The sequence below is a fragment of the Salmo salar genome, chromosome 15, assembly GCF_965601325.2.
Source record: "Salmo salar chromosome 15, fSalSal1, whole genome shotgun sequence".
Lineage (NCBI taxonomy): Eukaryota > Metazoa > Chordata > Actinopteri > Salmoniformes > Salmonidae > Salmo > Salmo salar.
Window position 1 is genome coordinate 40,696,519 of NC_138305.1, and position 21,554 is coordinate 40,718,072.

General features: G+C 40.6%; 1 protein-coding gene across 16 annotated transcripts in view; it reads right to left on the bottom strand.

Moving 5' to 3' along the window:
• LOC106571353 (receptor-type tyrosine-protein phosphatase kappa) overlaps window positions 1-3,088 on the bottom strand; it is a 176,451-nt gene extending 173,363 nt beyond the window's left edge. For 4 of the 16 annotated variants that reach the window (XM_082961728.1, XM_082961727.1, XM_082961729.1 and 1 more), the window contains exons 1-2: window positions 2,727-3,088; window positions 601-624 (exon numbers count right to left, since the gene is read on the bottom strand). In XM_082961728.1, coding sequence (XP_082817854.1) covers window positions 601-624; window positions 2,727-2,799 — 97 coding nt within the window. In that variant the 5' untranslated portion in view covers window positions 2,800-3,088. The remainder of the gene's footprint in view (window positions 1-600; window positions 625-2,726) is intronic. The other 12 variants (XM_082961730.1, XM_014144332.3, XM_082961732.1 and 9 more) reach the window with 7 other exon arrangements.
• Between the last annotated feature and the right edge of the window lie 18,466 nt (window positions 3,089-21,554).

The following is a 21,554-nucleotide window of genomic DNA, read 5'->3' on the forward strand; positions in this document are numbered from 1 at the left end:
TGAAAGCCTGAACAGTGTTCTTCTAATTAGGGGTCCATTTTGAACACATCTCACCCAGTAACAGCTGTTCCACTCCTGCAGCATCTACCTTTTGGTTAATGGCCATCTCTCCCAACTCACACCTGATTCTCTGATAGGTGAGCAAATAAATTAGTTTGCTACTCTGTTACTTAGACAACCACAAATATATTACAAAGCAAATAATAAATGGTTTCTGCAGATAAATATAATTTAAAAAGACTAACAACTGGAGTTATTTCATGTTATTGCACACACACACACACAGCACAACTAAATGAATGTGTGGTATTTGGCCAACTTCATGTGAACTGTAGCCAGCAAAGGTTTGAAAAAGTGTCTATTTTACAAGAAAGAATCAAGTTAACCTCTTACATGCAGTTGTTTATTGTCCCAAATCTTGTGAGAGCAGAACTAGCCTTTTCTGGAGAGAGAGGGCCATTAACAGAGCTACAGTGAGACAGCTGCACAGAGACCATATTGCGCATTCAAGGTGGCATAGTACAACAGCCAGGAGTCATCAGGTCACATTGAATCAGCACAGGGGCTCCTGTCGGATGATAGCTCAGCTCAGTAACTCACCCTTCACCGGTTGTCCCATTTGCGCTGCGGCCAGATGGAAGCAACAGAAAATATATAAGTGGATTAGCACACCGATTTGTGTCTTTTCATCGCAGAGCAGCATTGCTTTATGAAATGTAAAGTGATCTTCTAGTTCATTTCATAATATCGCCAGCATAATCACATAATTTACAAATCAATCTCCAAAATGTGTAATTTGCCCATTTGTCATCCTGTTTTTTTGATTACTCTAATGTATTAATCCATGGCTAAGACTTTCTGATGAATATAAACAGCTGTATTCCCCCCCCCCCCCCCCCAGGTAAGGAATGTGTGTATGCGCTTTGTAGAGAAAGACTTATGGAGGCCCTCTGTTAATCAGCAATAAAAAGGGGTATAGAGGCAGTGGCAAATGATTATGGGCTAAATACCTGAACAAATCAGATTCTTAAAGGAGCAGAGCATGAGATTTTACAGGTTCACTTTATGCTAATTTTTTATTTTCTATTTAACTAGGCAAGTCAGTTAAGAACAAATTCTTATTTACAATGACGGCCTACCGGGGAACAGTGGGTTAACTGCCTTGTTCAGGTGTGAACGACAGATTTTTACCTTGTCAGCTCGGGGATTCGATCCAGCAACCTTTCGGTTACTTGCTCAACGCTCTAACCACTAGGCTACCTGCCACCCCTTCCACACTATGAGGTCAAAATAACACTCTGAAATTGTGAAAATGATCATTAAAATCCCCTTTTTGTGTAAGAGCTGTTTGGGGGGGGAACAATCCTGGAATTTCATCCTATTTAGGTGGAATAGAGTTTTTGGCCCAGATCATAACCTCACAATCAGATCTAGTTAATCATGACCAGTCATCTTTTATTTGCATATGCATCTTCCTACTATGAAGGTGTAAGCGGGTAGGCTCTAGACGATCCTATCTGCCAATCAGGGCTGTGTAAGTAAATCAATTAAAATATGTATTAACAGGCCAACAAGATCAGACTGAGCTTCTTTTTTTTATGGCAAAAGAAGGCTAAGGGAAATACATTTTTAAATGTTTTTGTTATTTTCATGAACTCAGTCATTTATTAGACATACAGTGATGATAGAATTTTTAAAAGAATTCATGGAATGGGTATTTCAAAAACGTGCTAATTCTTTCAAAACTAAAAGAGACGGATTGCAATGCAAATGTGAGATCACTTCGGATTTACTTTTAATAATTGATTGGGACTTTGAGGAAACTGAATTTACATATATTTAAAATGACAGATAGCATTTCACAGGTTTCGTTGGAATTAGCAATTTAAATGTTTATAGACAACAGGACTCCACCTCCTGCGGTTTTTCCAAGGCCCCTGGGACAGGGTATGAGAGGAGACGTCAACAGTATCGGATTTCATTTACACAGGAGAAAGAAATAATATGTTTGACCATTCCAAATAGTCTAGTAGTAAGCGTATACATTAGACTACAAGAAATAAGTCGTTTGAATTAGTGGTTTAACCATTAAAAAACTGGTGGTTTATTTGAAGAACAACAGTTTTGTCAATTTAGATTAAAGTGTTGTAACTGTAGGTGAAAAGCGTTGCGAGGAATACAAAAAGAAATGTAAACCTGAGAGTAACTTTGTAATTCTGTATTGTATGGTTCCATCTCCGTTTTTATTGTTGCTCATTACTGTACAACCATACCATGCCATATTTCAGGTAACATGATCGAAGTGTCCATACAGACCATTTCAATGTTGTGATCAAGCAGAAATCATGGATCCGAGAACTTCTCAAATATGCTACATACGGATGCATGCAACCACGAAAGGATGGACTCAAATACTTTCGTTCAAGGACCAGTCAACATTCTGGGACGTACCCGTATATTTTAAACGCAAATTTGCTCTCTATTAGTCTACCTGCAATAAAGCCACGGCAGGAATCGGACCCGATTTAGGAGTAATGATTCGGAACGTTCTCAGAAAGATTAACGTCATTTGCAAAGGTATATTTTGCATATCACTTTTTTTTCCGTATCAACAAAATGTAACAACGCACACCTTGATTTAAATTACTCCAACTCAAACATTACAACCAACTTTCCTCTGCTCCGCGTCTATAGTTTCTTTCACAGAAAGGTTTAAAGATCCTTACCTGCCGTGAATTGAGCCCCAACGCGTAGAATTGAAAAGTAGAGTAGTATGAAGCCAAGTCTACACGTATCCATGTTTGTTTACAGAGTTTTTAAAGTTTTAAATCAGTTTGAGACGCGTATTATTCCTGTGGATTCCAGCGCTCCATTCTCACCGCTTCGCTCTCGCGGACAGCCTACTTTGTTTCTCCGTGAGTGGAAAGAAAGTCCATGACGTCAGTATTGTCCCCTTTTTCAAACGGCTCTGCTCAGACTAGGTGCTCTGAGATCGACTGCAAGCTCCACCTAATGTCGGCAAAGCGCTATAACCGCTTAGGTTGCATGCGTCTTTTTCTCTCCAAACGGAACATAAAGTGTGTCCAGTTGAATTTCTGTTGCATTAAATTGTTGATTAACCTGAAATTAATGAGTATGTTGCCTATGGAATAGTAGCTCCAAGAAATGCATTCAGCTAAAACGGAACATCCTTTGTGACCCATCCACAAGGACAGTGTCACTTATCACCACTACATAATTCACAGAGAGTGGTGCACGAGTGCCACTATGTTCCACCTGTTTACTGGAGGAGGGAATCAGATGTGTCTCATGAAAAGAAAAGGGGAGGCATTACAGTTGCAGAGTGAGCTGTTTTGTTATTGGACAGGGTAGTTTACTTGTAATAACTCAATAGAATCCCTCTGTAGACACTATAGGGACTTGAATTGAATTGTAAATATGCGTTGCTGATTAAGCAGATATCAAACCTCGAAATCCCTGATTACAGTAACATACCAATCACTCAACAGCAGCAATTTACTTTACTCTCCCATTAATTCATAGGAAGTACTTATCTCTATGTATGGGTCCCTTTTAGGAGACTTGAGGATGACTGATGACAATTTGCTGTCTTCATGCCTTCATGGGTGTCAAGTCAGTCTGATCGTGACATGATAGAGAGATGTAAGGAGAGAGGAAATGTAACCTGATTGTATTTGATGTGGGCTTATAATTATACACCATGGACTGTGAGTCTGTGAGTCTGTCAGACTAGGCTTACCATACTTGATGCTCAGTTCAGCTCTGCTCCAATGAGACTCACTGACTCTTCAGTGAGGGTTTGAGAAGCAGGCCTGGCTGCCATGTAAACAGCTGAGATCAAAGGCTGCTTCTGCATCTCCCTGCGAAGGGTGGGTGGGCCGAAGAGCCTTTGGAAGGTGCCAAACTCAGGTGTCAAAAATGTTTGGACAGCATAGTCTGCTCTGCTCTTGCCTTGCAACACTTACCAAATAGCCCTGCTTTGCTCTTTCTGAAACACACAGAGGAAACCTATTTGGACTGACGAATCGAGACAAAGTTTGAAATGGAGAGAACGGGGAAAAGAAAGAAAGAGCCAAGTAAACAACACAGTGAATGTGTTAACGGTGCTCAAGGTTGCAGGTCAGGCCTCGGTATTCACTAAATAAAAGGGAAAGAAACATAAACCCACTCTTCAAACATCCCTTTTGATAGAAAGAGTGTAGAGTTCTAGAGGGCTGTAGGTAGGCCATGCTCATTAAAATTGCTATTTTCCTCGCTAGGAAAATTCAGACGAGCAGTCATAGATTAAATGATTTCACATCCAGTCAGCAAGCAAATATAGGCTAATGTTTGACTTTTCAATCAATTAATTGACATGAAATAAATAGTAAAAGGACGGTATTAATGAGTATTTACAGGTAGTTCAGCTGTACGGTAGCCTCAAGACTAGCTGAAGAACAGCAAATATGGGCAGGCTACTCTATTTCTGTGAAGATATTCATGAGATTTGGATGGTTACTGCTTTGTTTGACATCACATGGTGCATTTCAATGGGCTTGTTTTATTTCCCAAACTGAGATGCAGGCTCATGGCTATGTGAACCACTGTTTTCAAGGATGATGTGTACAGAATGCATGGCTGGATGAGCACAGCAGACCACACCCTTCAGAATGTCACAATATGTTATACACAACACAATACAGCATCATAGAATTCTCCCCCTGAAATACCACAAGGCATTTCAGCACATCATCAATGAGTTGACAATGAGTTGAATGTATACATTTGTTGTATTGTATTTATGATAATTTGGAGTAAAGTAAAATTCCTTTTATATAACAATAAATAATAAACAATAATGTGACTGAACTGATTAAAAACCAGAGCCTCCAGAGTCGCACCAAAGCAGTCCAACTGTAAGACTTTGATACGGAAACATAAATACTCCCAGCTCCCACTGCAGCAATAACAGTGTTTATGAAGAAAAGATATGTCAATGCCAACCATTTTTTCAACATCAATCTTAATTATATTCATTTCCTTTTGGCGTTTGTCGTGTTTGTTTCATCTCTAAAGTAATTTTGTTTCATATCAGTGTTTGTTGTCTTTTTACATTGCTTTTGTTTACATTCTGATGCTTTCATACCCAATCCTTATGATTACGTGGCAGGTAAGCACTATGACCAAGCATGTGCATTTTAAGGATGACATAGTGGTTGAGACAGCACAAACACACAGACACGCTAGCGTATGCATGCAGGCACACACTTCACAACGAATGTATGAACATGTACATAAAAATGACAAAGGTCTTAAAAGGTGTATACATGTAAACAGCATAGGGATGATTCATTACTCCCCATAGACTTGCTGAACAAGTCTGTTAATGTTCTATTACAGTGACTGACTGGTGTGTTCAGACATCCAAGGAGAGGGGAAAGCAGTGTGACCCATTTAAAATTGTACCTTCATTTAACTAGGCAAGTCAGTTAAGAACAAATTCTTATTTTCAATGACAGCCTAGGAACAGTGGTTAACTGGTTAACTGCCTTGTTCAGGGGCTGTCACGCCCTGGCCATAGAGAGGGTTTTGTTCTCTATTTTGGTTAGGCCAGGGTGTGACTAGGGTGGGCATTCTATGTGCCCTTTTCTATGTTTTGTGTATTTCTTTGTTTTGGCCGGGTATGGTTCTCAATCAGGGACAGCTGTCTATCGTTGTCTCTGATTGGGAACCATACTTAGGTAGCCTTTTTCCACAGGGTTTTTGTGGGTAGTTAATTTCTGTTTAGTGTTTCGTGAACTGTTTCGGTTCTTCTCTTTGTTATTTTTGTTTTAGTGTTCAGTTTATTAAAGAAAGCATGAACACTTACCACGCTGCATTTTGGTCCGATGATTCTTCCTCTTCAGATGACGAATACTGTTACAGAACTACCCACCACCAACGGGCCAAGCAGCGTGGTATGGAGGAGCAGAGGGATCAGGAGTCATGGACTTGGGAGGAGATTTTGGACGGAACGGGACCCTGGAGACAGGCTGGGGAATATCGCCGCCCGTTACAGGGGCAGAACGACAGATTTATCTTGTCAGCTCAGGGATTTCGATCTTGCAACCTTTCGGTTACTAGTTCAACGCTATAACCACTAGGCTACCTGCCACCCCATGATGAGCTTAAATGAGGTGTCTATTAAACATATCTACCCTGGAACATACACAGCATGTACTGTACCGTATCATGTTTGGAGACATTTTACCAAGCACCAATATGTCATGCAAATATGTCAAATTTGTCACAGATATGTAATATGTTTTCACAGCAATATAAAATCATGTTTTGAGGCAATGAACAAACACTAGTCAAAGGATCAAGATGTTTATCTTAACAACATGGTGTTGTTGGTGCTGTTGAATTTCTAAGGACGTCGACACTTACAGTTGAAGTCTGAAGTTTAAACATTTAGGTTGGAGTCATTAAAACTCGTTTTTCCAACCACTCCACAAATTTCTTGTTAATTAACTAACTACAATTTTGGTAAGTCGGTTGGGACATCTACTTTGTGCATGACACAAGTAATTTTTCCAACAATTGTTTACAGACAGATTATTTCACTTATAATTCGCTGTATCACAATTCCAGTGGGTCAGAAGTTTACTTAAACTAAGTTGACTGTGCCTTTAAACAGCTTGGAAAATTCCAGAAGATTAAGTCATGGATTTAGAAGTTTCTGATAAGCAAATTGACATCATTTGAGTCAATTGGAGGTGTACCTGTGGAGGTATTTCAATGCCTACCTTCAAACTCAGTGCCTCTTTGCTTGATATAATTGGAAAATCAAAAGAAATCAGCCAAGACCTCAGAAAAAAAAATTGTACACCTCCATAAGTCTGGATCTTCCTTGGGAGCAATTTCCAAATGCCTGAAGGTACCACGTTCACCTGTACAAACAATAGTGCGCAAGTATAAACACCATGGGACCACGCAGCTGTCAAACTGCTCAGGAAGTGTCACGTTTGTCATATGATGAAGGAGACCAAGGCGCAGCGTGTATCGTGGGAAAAACAACAACTTAAATATGATCCCCAATTAGAGACAACGATGACCAGCTGCCTCTAATTGGAGATCATTCCCCCAAAAAACTACATAGAAATACAGAAACTAGAACCCCACATAGAAATACAGAAACTAGACAAAACCCCCAACATAGAAAAAAGAAACTAGAACAAACATAGACATAAATAAACTAGACAAAACCCCCTGTCACGCCCTGACCTACTCTACCATAGAAAATAAAAGCTTTCTATGGTCAGGACGTGACAGGAAGGAGACGCATTCTGTCTCCTAGAGATGAACGTACTTTGGTGCAAAAAGTGCAAATCAATCCCAGAACAACAGCAAAGGACCCTGTGAAGATGCTGGAGGTAACAGGCACAAAATAATCTATATCCACAGTAAAACGGGTCCTATATTGACATAACCTGAAAAGCCGCTCAGCAAGGAAGAAGCCACTGCTCCAAAACCGCCATACAAAAGCCAGACTACGGTTTGCAAACTGCACATGGGGACAAAGATCGTACCCTTTTGGAGAAATGTCCTCTGGTCTGATAAAACAAAAATATAACTGTTTGGCCATAATGACCATCGTTATATTTGGAGGAAAAAGGGGGGGCTTGCAAGTCGAAGAACACCATCCCAACTGTGAAGCACGGGGGTGGCAGCATCATGTAGTGGGGGTGCTTTGCTGCTGGAGGGACTGGTGCACTTCACAAAATAGATGGCATCATGAGGTAGGAAATGTATGTGGATATATTGAAGCAACATTTCAAGACATCAGTCAGGAATTTAAAGCTTGGTCGCAAATGAGTCTTCAAAATGGACAATGACCCCAAACATACTTCCAAAGTTGTGGCAAAATGGCTTAAGGACAACAAAGTCAAGGTGTTGGAGTGGCCATCACAAGGCCCTGACCTCAATCCCATAGAAAATTTGTGTGCAGAACTGAAAAAGCGTCTGCGAGCAAAGAGGCCTACAAACCTGACTCAGTTACACCAGCTCTGTCAGGAGGAATGGGACAAAATTCACCCAACTTGTTGTGGGAAGCTTGTGGAAGGCTACACGAAACGTTATGCCCCAAGTTACACAATTTAATGGCAATGCTACCAAATACTAATTGAGTGTATGTAAACTTCTGATCCTCTGGGAATGTGATGAAAGAAACTAAATCTGAAATAAATCATTATCTCTACTATTATTCTGACATTCCAAATTCTTAAAATAAAGTGGTGATCCTAACTGATCTAAGACAGGGAATTTTTACTAGGATTAAATGTCAGGGATTGTGAAAAACTTAGTTTAAATGTATTTGGCTAAGGTGTATGTAAACTTCCAACTTCAACTGTAGGTGCATATAGTGCATTTCATCACCCAGGGGAATGGAGAAAACATCCTGCTGTTGGAGGTGTAGTAAAGGCCCTTGGTGTTGGCTCAGTGTGGTGTGCACAGTCGTGGCCACAGACAGGGGGCCTTGGGGCAAAGTTGGACCAGGAACAGAGTTATATACCCCACAACTGAGCCCTGGAGGAAATAACACAGGCATAGAAACTGGGAATCAGACACTGTGGTAGCCAGGTGCTACAGCAAAAACCAAGCCCTCTCAATTAAATCTCCAATAGTCGCTGGTTATTACAGATAAGTACTGTATGTGTCGATTGTTTTAGAATACATTTTTCTGATGTGGAGTGTTACTCAGTGCTGTCAAGTGAGTAATTAATTAGACTTATAAATATGTAATTGGATAAAGGATCATGGAACGTTTTTTAATTTAACCAACATTTTTGTGAAGCCTCTCTCCTTCACTTCTAGCAATGTAACAGTATGAGTGGACAACCTCATGTCCTTAATGGCAGGTCTCCTGAAATGACTTCAGCCACCTCTCTGGTTCGTAATGAAAACCAAACCACTGTATGTATCATCAATCACACTTGATCCAAGTCTCCAAGAACCCCCAGGAGGAGACCTGACTGACAGGTACACATAGGAGTAATAAAGAAGACTAACAGTGTCACAGAAGCGAAAAGAGAGTAAGAACACAAAGGCCTGTTGTGTCCCTTTATATGTCTCTGTGTCAAGCTTCCCTTTATCAATGTAATTAATGGAGCTGTGGTATGACCCTGTGATTGCAACCCTAGCTCAGATCTAAATTAATCTGTATCTCTAAAGCATAATCTAACATTCTCAGAAATGATTGCGGCGGCATAAATGTGCTAAATTATTTTAAAAAACAAGGTTTATTAAAACAGTTGTAAATGCTCTCGCCTGTAGTGGTACCAGACTTTACGGCAACAATGGAATTCCTGGCCAAAATTCCTTTCCACTTCCAAAAATACATGATCTTACTAGGCCTATATGCCCTTGACTTTATTGTATACAATTTATCGAACTAGACAAAGCATACTCTTTGCTCTACCCTTGATATATTGGTGTGTGTAACGTGCTTTGTCTCTTTTTAGTTTGCCTTTAATTGCATTTGATATTGATCTAGCATACCAAAAGTTGGGAGAGTTAACTTGTCCTTTGTAGTTCGTTTCCTGTAATTCTTGTATGTCAGCGGTGTCAATCTCTCTGATGCAGAATGGTGTCATAAGAGAAATCCAGTTCCTGTATCCTATCTGCCAATTGGCACAGCTGATGGTGAATAACAATGACCAGCTGATCTTGTAATGGGTGTGTCTGTGATAATGCTCAGACGAATTGCCTGAAATAACATTATCACAATGCTTATATACATTAAAATGTGTTCCTGTCCCACTGAGCACAGACGTCAATTCAACATGTATTTCACGTTGGTTCCACTTAATTTTGTTGCAATGACGTGGGAACAACGTTGATTCAACCAGTGTGTGCCCAGTGGGATATCTTCACACAATCCACAGCATGGAGGACTGAAGGAATTGACCAAGACGGGCCTATAGCATTGACAGGTCATTTGATGCTGAGATAAGTTGTTAGCTCTCTGCTCTTGTATTGATTTCCATCGACAGTGGACAGCGTCACAGATAGCACACTTCATGACCAAACCTTTAATCATACAGAATTGATTAAACAGCATTACTTTACAGAGAATATAAATGCTGATCAGATAATCAAACAGTGTGAAGGAGTCACACTAGAATATGCTTTTGCATCTATAAACCTGACCATAGCCACAGCTAACGCTCATTACCCCAGTCCAGTGCAGCACCCAGAAAGATTGTGTTCTTCCAGAAGAGATCCCACATTATACTGGAAGAGTCCAAGGTTTCCTCCAATGTCTCTCTATAAGGAGCAGTCCAACTGTCCACAGTTCTCATGTTCACATTGTTAATGATCTCAACTAGTCCTTTCAAAAGCTGTAGCTGATTCTCTTTTAAATGCAGCTTCTATATTCTAATATTCAAGAATATAACTGTTTCTAAATTAGAGTTTCATCACCATGACCACATATCAGGAATGAGACCATTCACATGGAATTGGTGGAGTGTGACAAGTGCAATTAATAATGCCAGAAAAACATATTGAGTAATAGCAGTGAGAGTGATCTTACGCAAAAAATGGCCAGCTCTATTTCCTATCCTGCATAATTGGAATACAGATCACTCCAAATATCAACCACAAGCCTCTAAAAGAGTGTAAGAACTACTACAATAAATTCTCAATGACCTTCATTAAGGTAAGTAAGAACCACAACACTGCACATATATAGTTTACACTTTGTCCCTCACTATAATAATGTAAATACCAGTGTTATTTTCGAGACCACTTAAAGCGAGACTGATTCAAGACCAAGAACGGAGCAAATCGAATCAAATCAAATGAAATTTTATTGGTCACATACAGAGTCCGAGTCAAGACCGCGATTGGGAAGGACCATTTTTACAAAAACATATGGAAACCTCTGCCTTCTTGAAGGCCAACAGGTCACACTGCGCAATAGCGAGCAGGAGTTTTCCCATGGTCTAGCCAGCTAGCTTTTGTTGTTGGCTAGTTTGCAGCGGCTGCAGCAGGTGTTATCAAATTGGATGTTGTCGCTAATTTGTTAGCTTCTCCCTTTTCAAGAATAATTTTCAACAAGTTAAGTTTTAAATTATCATCATCTGGTGAGTGGAACTGTGTTTTTTATTGCAGCATGCTTACTGTTGTTAGCCATCTCTTTGAAAATAACTTACGTGTGTGAAACATTGTTGCATTTAAAGTGGAACTGACAGCATTTTAGCAACATGAAATCTTATTAAAATCTGTTCATATACACTCCCAGGAAGAATATGACACTTTAAAAATAAAAACCTGACAAGTGACCACTTAGATATGGTCATTTTCACGTTTTCATAAATTCTTAGAATGTTTGGGAATTACGTTACTAAGGCATTTGTGAAAATTATATAGTGATGTAGAGTTTGAAAGTGGCTGTGCGTTTGGACAATTAATAGACACTGCAGGAAATAAAACAGAATAAAAAAATCTGTCTTGTCCAGGACTGGAGTCTACAAAGACCGGTGCGCTATAACCAATCAGAGCTACAGTACCCAGCTAGTAATGAGGAAATGGTACAGCCCTCTTCCAGGGGGCCAGAAATGACTGAATTGGCCCGGAATCAGGTGTCGGACTCGGCCGGAATCAAAATGAATGACTGCCCAGAATCAGCCCAAGTACATCGGGCTGTTTCCGTCTACCGGAATTCAACCGACTTTACCAAAATCTGGCCCGATGCAAATTTTAATAAATCTATGCAAAATTACCCGATTTAGTCATTTTAAATATTACTATTTTACATTTTATTCATACAAATTATACCCATCCACCCAAAAAATTGTTATGTCGGAGGAAACACGGTACACCTGGTGACCACGTGTCAGTGTGCATGCGTCTGGCCCGCTACAGGAGTCACTACAGCGCGATGGGACAAGGACATCCTGGCCGGCTGAACCCTCCCCTAACTCGGATGACGCTGGGCCAATTGTGCGTCGCCTCATGGGTCTCCCGGTCACAGCAGGCACGGGTATCGAACTAGCATGTGTAGCAACGCACTGCAATGCAGTCTTAGACCGCTGTGCCACTTGGGATGTGCCATCCATAAAGTTTTTAATGCTTATCAATTGCCTTGCACAAAGTATCAAAATACTAAAATACTACTTAACAGGACTCTTAAAGAAATTCATTTAAATGTTATTTGTATTTTTTTATCACTGAAACAATGAGAATATATGGGAAAAATAAATAAATAATGAAATGTTAATTTCATAAAGCAGCCCATATAATCATCTGCCAGAGAGTAGCCCCAATCGGCCCGAGACCCAAGTAATACATTTGGGCCAGATAACTCACACCGGAATTGGTACGAGTTCAATCCCCACATCCTAGCCATAAGTAAGCCGAGTGCCCCGGCCTCTCAGCCGATCGCCCCGACTCTCAGCCGGAATCGGCCCAGATCCACTGTGCTAGCTGGGTAGGCCTTTATACAAACAAGCCATTTGTCACACGGGCCTGCCATCATTCATTTTCAACTGGACTGTGTGTTTATAGGCAGTTGCAACAATGCGACTTTAGATCATTAGAACGCATTCACCAAAAGCCACAAAATACTCCTGAATAGATTTCTGCAAATATGCAAACACCACGGGAGTCTTCTTACATTTAGGAACTTAACAGTCCTATTGACCAAACAAACATGAAAAGGTAGGTTCTTTCCTTCAGTTATGCACATCAACAATATCAAGATCAACAACTAACGCTAGCCAGACCAAGACAAGCTCAAATCTAACAAAGGAACATTAGAAAAAACCCTCTCAAACATTTTCAGCTTGTTGGCCATAAAATTTGCACTGATAAACGATGGGCAATTGTAGTCTACTCGTCCTTCTGCAGCTTGCCTGCCAATGCATGCTTGTCCCAACCAAGCACACAAGCTATGTGGGCTAAAGTTGTCTAGTTTGCTAGCTAGCTACTTCCAGACACAAATGAGACAACACCTCACTGTGACAATTTTACTCACCGTAGTAGAGCTGGTTAGGCTGTTTACATGTTATCTAGAGCATTCTTGACTAACTATTACTTTTTTTCACCACATTTATTGACACCGGTCATATTCAGCGGGTGTTGCGCTTTCGTAAACTCATCAGTTGTTCTGCGCTCAAGCACACAGATGAGAGTGCTCTGAAATCTGAGTAAATAGCCAGAGTGAATCTGAGAATGCAAGAGATATGCCAACTGGATAACAGTCAAGTTCTTGCTAGCTAACCAAATGACACCTGCATCTCTTGCGGTGTATAGCCACCAAAAAACGATATGAGGGGGAAAAGTCAGTCACTAACCCACTCCTCCAATGGCATGACATGACATCCTCCTAGCAGCTAGCTAGCTAGCTATTATTATTAGGGTGAGACACAACATACACTTTGTATTACTTTCCTAGCTACAGTATACATATCTCCCTGGCATATTACATCATTTATACAGCAGCATACAATACATTTTAGGACCCATCTTATTGTGCTTTGCTCCCTTGAACAGGAAGGTAGGGCGGCGGTCCCTGTGGGCAAATTTTGTCATCAAACTTTGTCATCAAAGTCTGGCATTCTCTGGATTTATGGTGCTTTTAAGACAACTGGGAACTTGAATCACGACGTCAGTGATCTTCAGGTCGGAGCTCTAGAAAGAGTGCTGAAGAGGCGACTCCGGGATGCTGGCCTTCAAGGTAATGTTGCAAAGAAAAAGCCATTTCTCAGACTGGCCAATATAAAGAAAAGATTAAGATGGGCAAAAGAACACAGACACTGGACAGAGGAACTCTGCCTAGAAGGCCAGCATCCCGGAGTTGCCTCTTCACTGTTGACGTTGAGACTGGTGTTTTGCGGGTACTATTTAATGAAGCTGCCAGTTGAGGACTTGTGAGGCGTCTGTTTCTCAAACTAGACACTCTAATGTACTTGTCCTCTTGCTCAGTTGTGCACCGGGGCCTCCCACTCCTCTTTCTATTCTGGTTAGAGCCAGTTTGCGCTGTTCTTTGAAGGGAGTAGTACACAGCGTTGTACGAGATCTTCAGTTTCTTGGCAATTTCTCGCATGGAATAGCCTTCATTTCTCAGAACAAGAATAGACTGACGAGTTTCAGAAGAAAGTTCTTCATTTCTGGCCATTTTGAGCCTGTAATCAAACCCACAAATGCTGATGCTCTGGATACTCAACTAGTCTAAAGAAGGACAGTTTTATTGCTTCTTTAATCAGGACAACAGTTTTCAGCTGTGCTAACATAATTGCGAAAGGGTTTTCTAATGATCAATTAGCCTATAAAATGATAAACTTGGATTAGCTAACACAACATGCCATTGGAACACAGGAGTGATGGTTGCTGATAATGGGCCTCTGTACGCCAATGTAGATATTCCATAAAACATCTGCCATTTCCAGCTACAATAGTAATTTACAACATTAACAATGACTACACTGTATTTCAGATCAATTTGATGTTATTTTAATGGACAAAAAAATTGGCTTTTCAAGGAAACTTCTAAGTGACCCCAAACTTTTGAAAGGTATATATTTTTTTAGCTGAACAGGTGGAGCTCTCACCTGCCATGAATAACTGCCGATGTCATTCTTCTGTGAGCTGCTCCATGCCAAAACCAGTTGAAAGCTGCACACTTGCTGCTTGCAGATCATATTCCTTTGAAACTATGTGTGCAGCGCGCATGTGAATATGTTTCACGTGCTTTGCGATTGTGTAGACTACTTTGTGCATGATTTCTCTATTGTCTTCCATAATTGATAAATCCTATACCTCCACTACACTACTTTGATACGCATCGGTAGGGATTCAGAAGTGAGTATAAGCAATGCCTACTGAAAAGAAAAGTGGTTATACGGTTTATACCTACGCATAACCTCCACTACACCACTGTCTCTTTGTGTTTTACAGAAAGTGCACTCTCCTACATGAGTGCACTGTACGGTTGCTGTCCTTTCAGAATGACAAACCTGTCACACAGTGAAGGCCTATAGCTTCGCCACTGCACGAACATGTCTATAATAGATATAAAGGCTGTTAAAATACTGTGTTAATGTTTCAAGATTATTTGGCCTGGAGAAGCAGTTTCATGCGCTGACTGAATGAAAGCTGATAATTATGAGCTTTTTACTCAGCTGGTCTCCGAAACATTAGGAGTCCTCACTCTCCGAGACCTAGTCAAGACCAAGTACAAAGTACAAATGTATCCTACAATGAGACAAAACCAAGACACTCAATATATGGTCTCGATCGAGTACAACAACACTTCTAAATACAGAATGCATCCTGACTATTCCCAATTCGATGTGAATATTAATTAATTGTTCCTAATGAAATCAAAGGAATTATATGTCCCTGGTTGATCTGTGCAGTGCATTCGGAAAGTGTTCAGACCCCTTCCCCTTTTCCACATTTTGAAACTTTACAGCCTTATTCTAAAATTAATAAAAGTGAAAACAGGATTTTTGAAATTTTAGCAAATGTAATAAAATTAAAGAACATAAATACCTTATTTACATAAGTATTCAGACCCTTTGCTATGAGATTCAAAATTTGAGCTCAGGTGAAAAAAAAAACCAAGCCATGAGGTTGAAGGAATTGTCCGTAGAGCTCCGAGACAGGATTGTGTCGAGGCACAGATCTGGGGAAGGGTACCAAAACATTTATGCAGCATTGAAGGTCCCCAAGAACACAGTGGCCTCCATCATTCTTAAGACGTTAGCGTCCCACTCTATTCAACAGCCAGTGGAATCGCGTGGCGCGAAATACAAATACCTCAAAAATGCTATAACTTCAATTTCTCAAACATATGACTATTTTACACCATTTGAAAGATAAGACTCTCCTTAATCCAACCACGTTGTCCGATTTCAAAAAGGCTATTGTCACGTCCTGACCAGCAGAGGGAGTAGTGGTGTAGTATTTTGGTCAGGACGTGGCAGAAGAAGTCTGTATGTGTTGTCTAGTATGTCTGTTTCTGTGTTAGTCTTGTGACTCCTGATCAGGAACAGCTGGGGATCGTTGTTCCTGATTGGGAGTCATATATTTAGGAGTATGTTTGTCACTTGGGTTTGTGGGTGGTTATGCTAACACTGCTAGTCTTTTTGTTTGTAGTAAGCCTGTTAGCCTGTCGTGAGTTTCGTGTTTATTGTTTTCCTGTGTATACTTTGCTTTAATTTATTATTCTTTACATTAAAAGATGAGTATCCACATTCCGCCTGCAGTTTGGTCCATTCAACACGGCTTCAACAATTATGACAGAACCACCCACCTAAACAAGACCAAGCAGCGGAAAAAGGAGAGGAACGCTGAGTACATGGACTATGGTGAGAAATGGACCTGGGAGGAGATCTTGGAGGGAAAAGGCTCCTACACTTGGGAGGAGATCCAGGCTGGAAAGGATCGCCTTCCATGGGGACAGGTGGAAAGAGAGAGGGAGGAACGGCGAAAGGCTGGTGAGGACCGGGAACGCTACCGGGGTACACGACTGGCGAGGAAGCCGGAGAGGCACCCTCAATAATTATTTTTTGGGGGGGGCACACGGGTAGTTTGGCTAGGCCAAGGAAGAGCCATAAGCCAGCTACCCGTGATTATGTGGAGGAGCGTATGGAGTGGAGGGCGCCGTGTTTTGCTGAGGTGCGCACTATCTCACCCATACGCACGCACAGTCCGGTGCGCGCCATTCCAGCCCCTCGCAGATGCCGTGCTAGAGTGGGCATCAAGCCTGGTAGGAGGATGCCTGCGCAGCGCATATGACAGCTATACAGCGAAAGCAAAACATTAGATTATGTCAGGAGAGTACCCAGCCAAAAATAATCACACAGCCATTTTCAAAGCAAGCATATATGTCACAAAAACTAAAACCAAGGCTAAATGCAGCACTAACCTTTGATGATCTTCATCAGATGACACACCTAGGACATTATGTTATACAATACATGCATGTTTTGTTCAATCAAGTTCATATTTATATCAAAAACCAGCTTTTTACATTAGCATGTGATGTTCAGAACTAGCATACCCACCGAAAACTTCAGGTGAATTTACTAAATTACTCATGATAAACGTTGACAAAATACATAACAATTATTTTAAGAATTATAGATACAGAAATCCTTTATGCAAACGCTATGTCAGATTTTAAAATAGCTTTTCGGCGAAAGCACATTTTGCAATATTCTGAGTACATAGCTCGGCCATCACAGGCTAGCTAATTTGACACCCACCAAGTTTGGGACAACCTAAACTCAGAATTACTATTAGAAAAATTGGATTACCTTTGCTGTTCTTTGTCAGAATGCACGCCCAGGACTTCTACTTCAACAACAAATGTTGTTTTGGTTCCAAATAATCCATAGTTATATCGAAATACCTCCGTTTTGTTCGTGCGTTCAGGTCACTATCCGAAGGGTAACGCGCGAGCGCATTGCGTGACAAAGAATTTCAAAATATTCCATTACCGTACTTCGAAGCATGTCAAAAGCTGTTTAAAAACAATTTTTATGCTATTTTTCTCGTAAAATAGCGAAAATATTCCAACCGGACAATGTTGTATTCATTCAAAGACTGAAAGAAAAAAATGTAGAAGTCTCGTGAAAGCGCATCTCAGACTCACTATCCCCAGGCAGGCCACTTACAAACTCTGCTGCTGTACTTTGCCCAGAGACAGCAGACACCCCATTCCACTTTCTGGCGGCTTTAGAGAGCCAATGGAAGCCTTAGAAAATGTCACGTAACAGCACAGATGCTGTAATTTTGATAGAGATGCAACAGAAGGACAACAAATTGTCAGACAGGGCACTTCCTGCATGGAATCTTCTCAGGTTTTGGCCTGTCATATGAATTCTGTTATACTCACAGACACCATTCAAACAGTTTTAGAAACTTTAGAGTGTTTCCTATCCAAATCTACTATTATATGCATATTCTAGTTTCTGGGCAGGAGTAGTAACCAGATTAAATCGGGTACGTTTCTTATCCGGCCGTGAAAATACTGCCCCCTAGCCCAGACAGGTTAAATAGAAGAAGATTGGAACCACCAAGACTATTCCTAGAGCTGGTCGCCCGGGCAAACTAAGCAATCGGGGGAGAAGGGCCTTGGTCAGGGAGGTGACCAAGAACCCGATGATCACTCTGACAGAGCTCCAGAGTTCCTCTGTGGAAATGGGAGAACCTTCCAGAAGGACAACCATCTCTGCAGCACTTCACCAATCAGTCCTTTATGGTAGAGTGGCCAGACGAAGCCACTCCACAGTAAAAGGCAAATGACAGCCGACTTGGAGTTTGTCGAAAGGCACCTAAAGGATTCTCAGACCATGAGAAACAAGATTCTCTGGTCTGATGAAACCAAGATTCAAGTCTTTGGCCTGAATGCCAAGCGTCATGTCTGGAGAAAACCTGGCACCATCCCTACGGTGAAGCATGGTGGTGGCAGCATGCTGTGGGGATGTTTTTCAGCGGCAGGGACTGGGAGACTAGTCAGGATCGAGGGAAAGATGAACGGGGCAAAGTACAGAGACATCCTTGATGAAAACCTGCTCCTGAGCGCTCAGGACCTCAGACTGGGGTGAAGGTTCAACTTCCAACAGGACAACAACTGTAAGCCAACGCAGGACAAGTCTCTGAATGTCCTCGAGTGGCCCAGCCTGAGCCCGGACTTGAACCCGATTGAACATCACTGGAGAGACCTGAAAATAGCTGTGCAGCAACGCTCCCCATCCAACCTGGCAGCGCTTGAGAGGATCTGCAGAGAAGAATGGGAGAAACTCCCTAAATACAGGTGTGCCAAGCTTGCAGCATCATACCCAAGAAGACTCAAGGCTGTAATCGATGCCTAAGGTGCTTCAACAAAGTACTGAGTAAAGGGTCTGAATACTTACGTAAATAGGATATTTCATTTTTTTGGTTTTTATATACATTTGCAAACATTTCTAAAAACCTATTTTTGCTTTGTCATTATGGGTTATTGTGTGTAGATTGATGAGGGGGAAATAAAGAATTTAATCAGTTTTCGAATAAGGCTGTGATGTAACAAAATGGGGGAAAAGTAAAGGGGTCTGAATACTTTTCCGAATGCATTGTATGTCTACTGTAACATTGTCAGTTAAAGGACCTGCTGGGCATTTCATAGGTTGATTATTTATGCATTATTTTATTTTTTCTCTGTTGATGGTATAGTAGCCTAATTATTATGGGATCCCCATTTTAATGAGTTGTGACAAAATGTCAGATTGCTTATTGATTAAAAGGTTGGCAACAGAAAGTTGAAATCACAATCCAATTATATCAACATTTAAACTCTGCTAATTCCATTTGTGAGTATGATTGGTTTGGCTGTGTTCATAACTCGATTACGATAAAGCTACACAGTCATGTTAATAAGATTGCTGATTATTGCTGTCTTCCTTTATCAGATTGCTTGTTCAGTAAATTAAAAACGGTGCCTAGTAATTCCTGAACACAGGAATAACAAATATGATCAAACTGAACTTCAATGAAAATAAGCAGGAGAGTGGCTCCAACGCTTGGCAAATCATTAACTAGGAATGCCATGGGGCATATTTAAGGGCTGAGAGCACACTGGAAAAATGTCAAATGCCTACATAACGCTTGTGCCAACTGTGTTCTCAAGGCTGAAACCAGGGGCAGGTTTCCTGTTTTAATCATACTTTGAAATGTAATTTGCCCTATTCTCTTTTGATTTTGTAATAATTAACTAGTCATGCAATTATCATCCCAGAAACTAGAATGATGACAAAATGAGTGTGTGTCTAATGAAGGTGATAATGAAAAGCCCTTTAAAGTAACAAATTAAAGTGTTATTTTTGTCTCCTATTGTTCTTTTACAGTCTCTTATCTGAAGCTTGTGAGTAGAGTGCATGTAACCTTTTAATATCAGATTATCATCCAGTGGCAGGTTGGGTTTGCTTTAGGTGATACAACATGTGTTCTTCAACATATAGAAACTTCATACTAAATGGATTTGGCATGTTCTGAAAATCCATGCGACTGTACCTATTTTCTCTTTATAAAACTTGTAGGCCCTACAGTTCAAGACAACATCACACAAGGGTATGATTAAATTAAAGTTGAAACCCCACAAGGTGATTGGTATTCAATAGTTTTTCTGTTACTGTAACACAAAGACTACATGATAGTGTAGTATAATATAAATTACAGGGAATAGCTACATTAGCACAATAGGGAGGGAATGCACATTCCAGCACTGTAGTTGCATGGAATAGCTTGCATATGGGGGCCGATTCAGACTTCAGAAATGTATGTCTTTCCTACGCACTTCTCATTTTCAGACTTACCTTATACAGGCTCTTCTCGTATTCAGACTTACCTTATGCATGCGCTTCTCATATTCAGACTTACCTTATGTAGGCGCGATTCCTTTGTGCAGGCTGAATACATGTAATTAAATATGAAAACCCTCTCGCTTGCTGGCCAACATATTTTCTTGTGGAGTTTTCATTCAACAGAGTTTTCAGTACATTTATCTTAAGCCATCCCTTTAAATACGGTGTAACTTTAATTACAATGTTGACGACAGACTCACTAGAATTCATAAAGCGAAAGGCTTCAGAATATTCGGGATCAATGAAAGGAAGCCATCTGAAGATATGCATATTTTTCTCAGTTTCAGCACCAAAGGATATGAAAAATACTCTGATCTTGTAGATTATTTAGGCACATATTAGGGTTGGGAAAGTATGTATGACTCATAAACAAATTGGTTTGGAGAGCCTTTACGCACTAAATATATTCATGAATAAAAATGACAGTGGTTTGATTCATCCTGAAAGTTGCCAAACAATAAAATATATATATATGTATAACGGCACAGCTATACTTATAGCCTACATCACTGTGGAAAAGGGGCCGCAATACATGTTTGTTTCCACATGACTGGTTTCGCATTCTCCAGGGATCATAAGGAAAAATCATCTAAAACAATTGCTCTTGGTATTTACAATCCCCTTCTCCAAATGGATTACTTATTTACCTAGCTCTTATCAATAGCTCTTATCGATTTATAAATTACAGTGCTTGGAGAATGCGGTTATTTCTTTCAGAAAAAATTACGATTTTTCAACTTGGAACGCTCAACCTTTTTCATGGTTGTAATGCTCGTCGTTAGAAGGGGAAGTGGACCAAGGCGCAGCGTGGTAAGTGTTCATGATACTTTATTCAAGAAACACTCAAACAAGAATAACCAAAAGAAACAAAACGAAAGCGAACAGTTCTGTCAGACTCAGAATGCTAAACAGAAAACAACCTCCCACAAACACAGGTGGAAAACAGGCTGCCTAAGTATGATTCCCAATCAGAGACAACGATAGACAGCTGCCTCTGATTGGGAACCACACTCGGCCCAAAAACAAAGAAACAAAAAACATAGACTTCCCCACCCGAGTCACACCCTGACCTAACCAAACATAGAGAATAATAAGGATCTCTACGGTCAGGGCGTGACAAGGGTTTCCTCGTGGGTAAAGGTGTTGGAATTGAGAGGG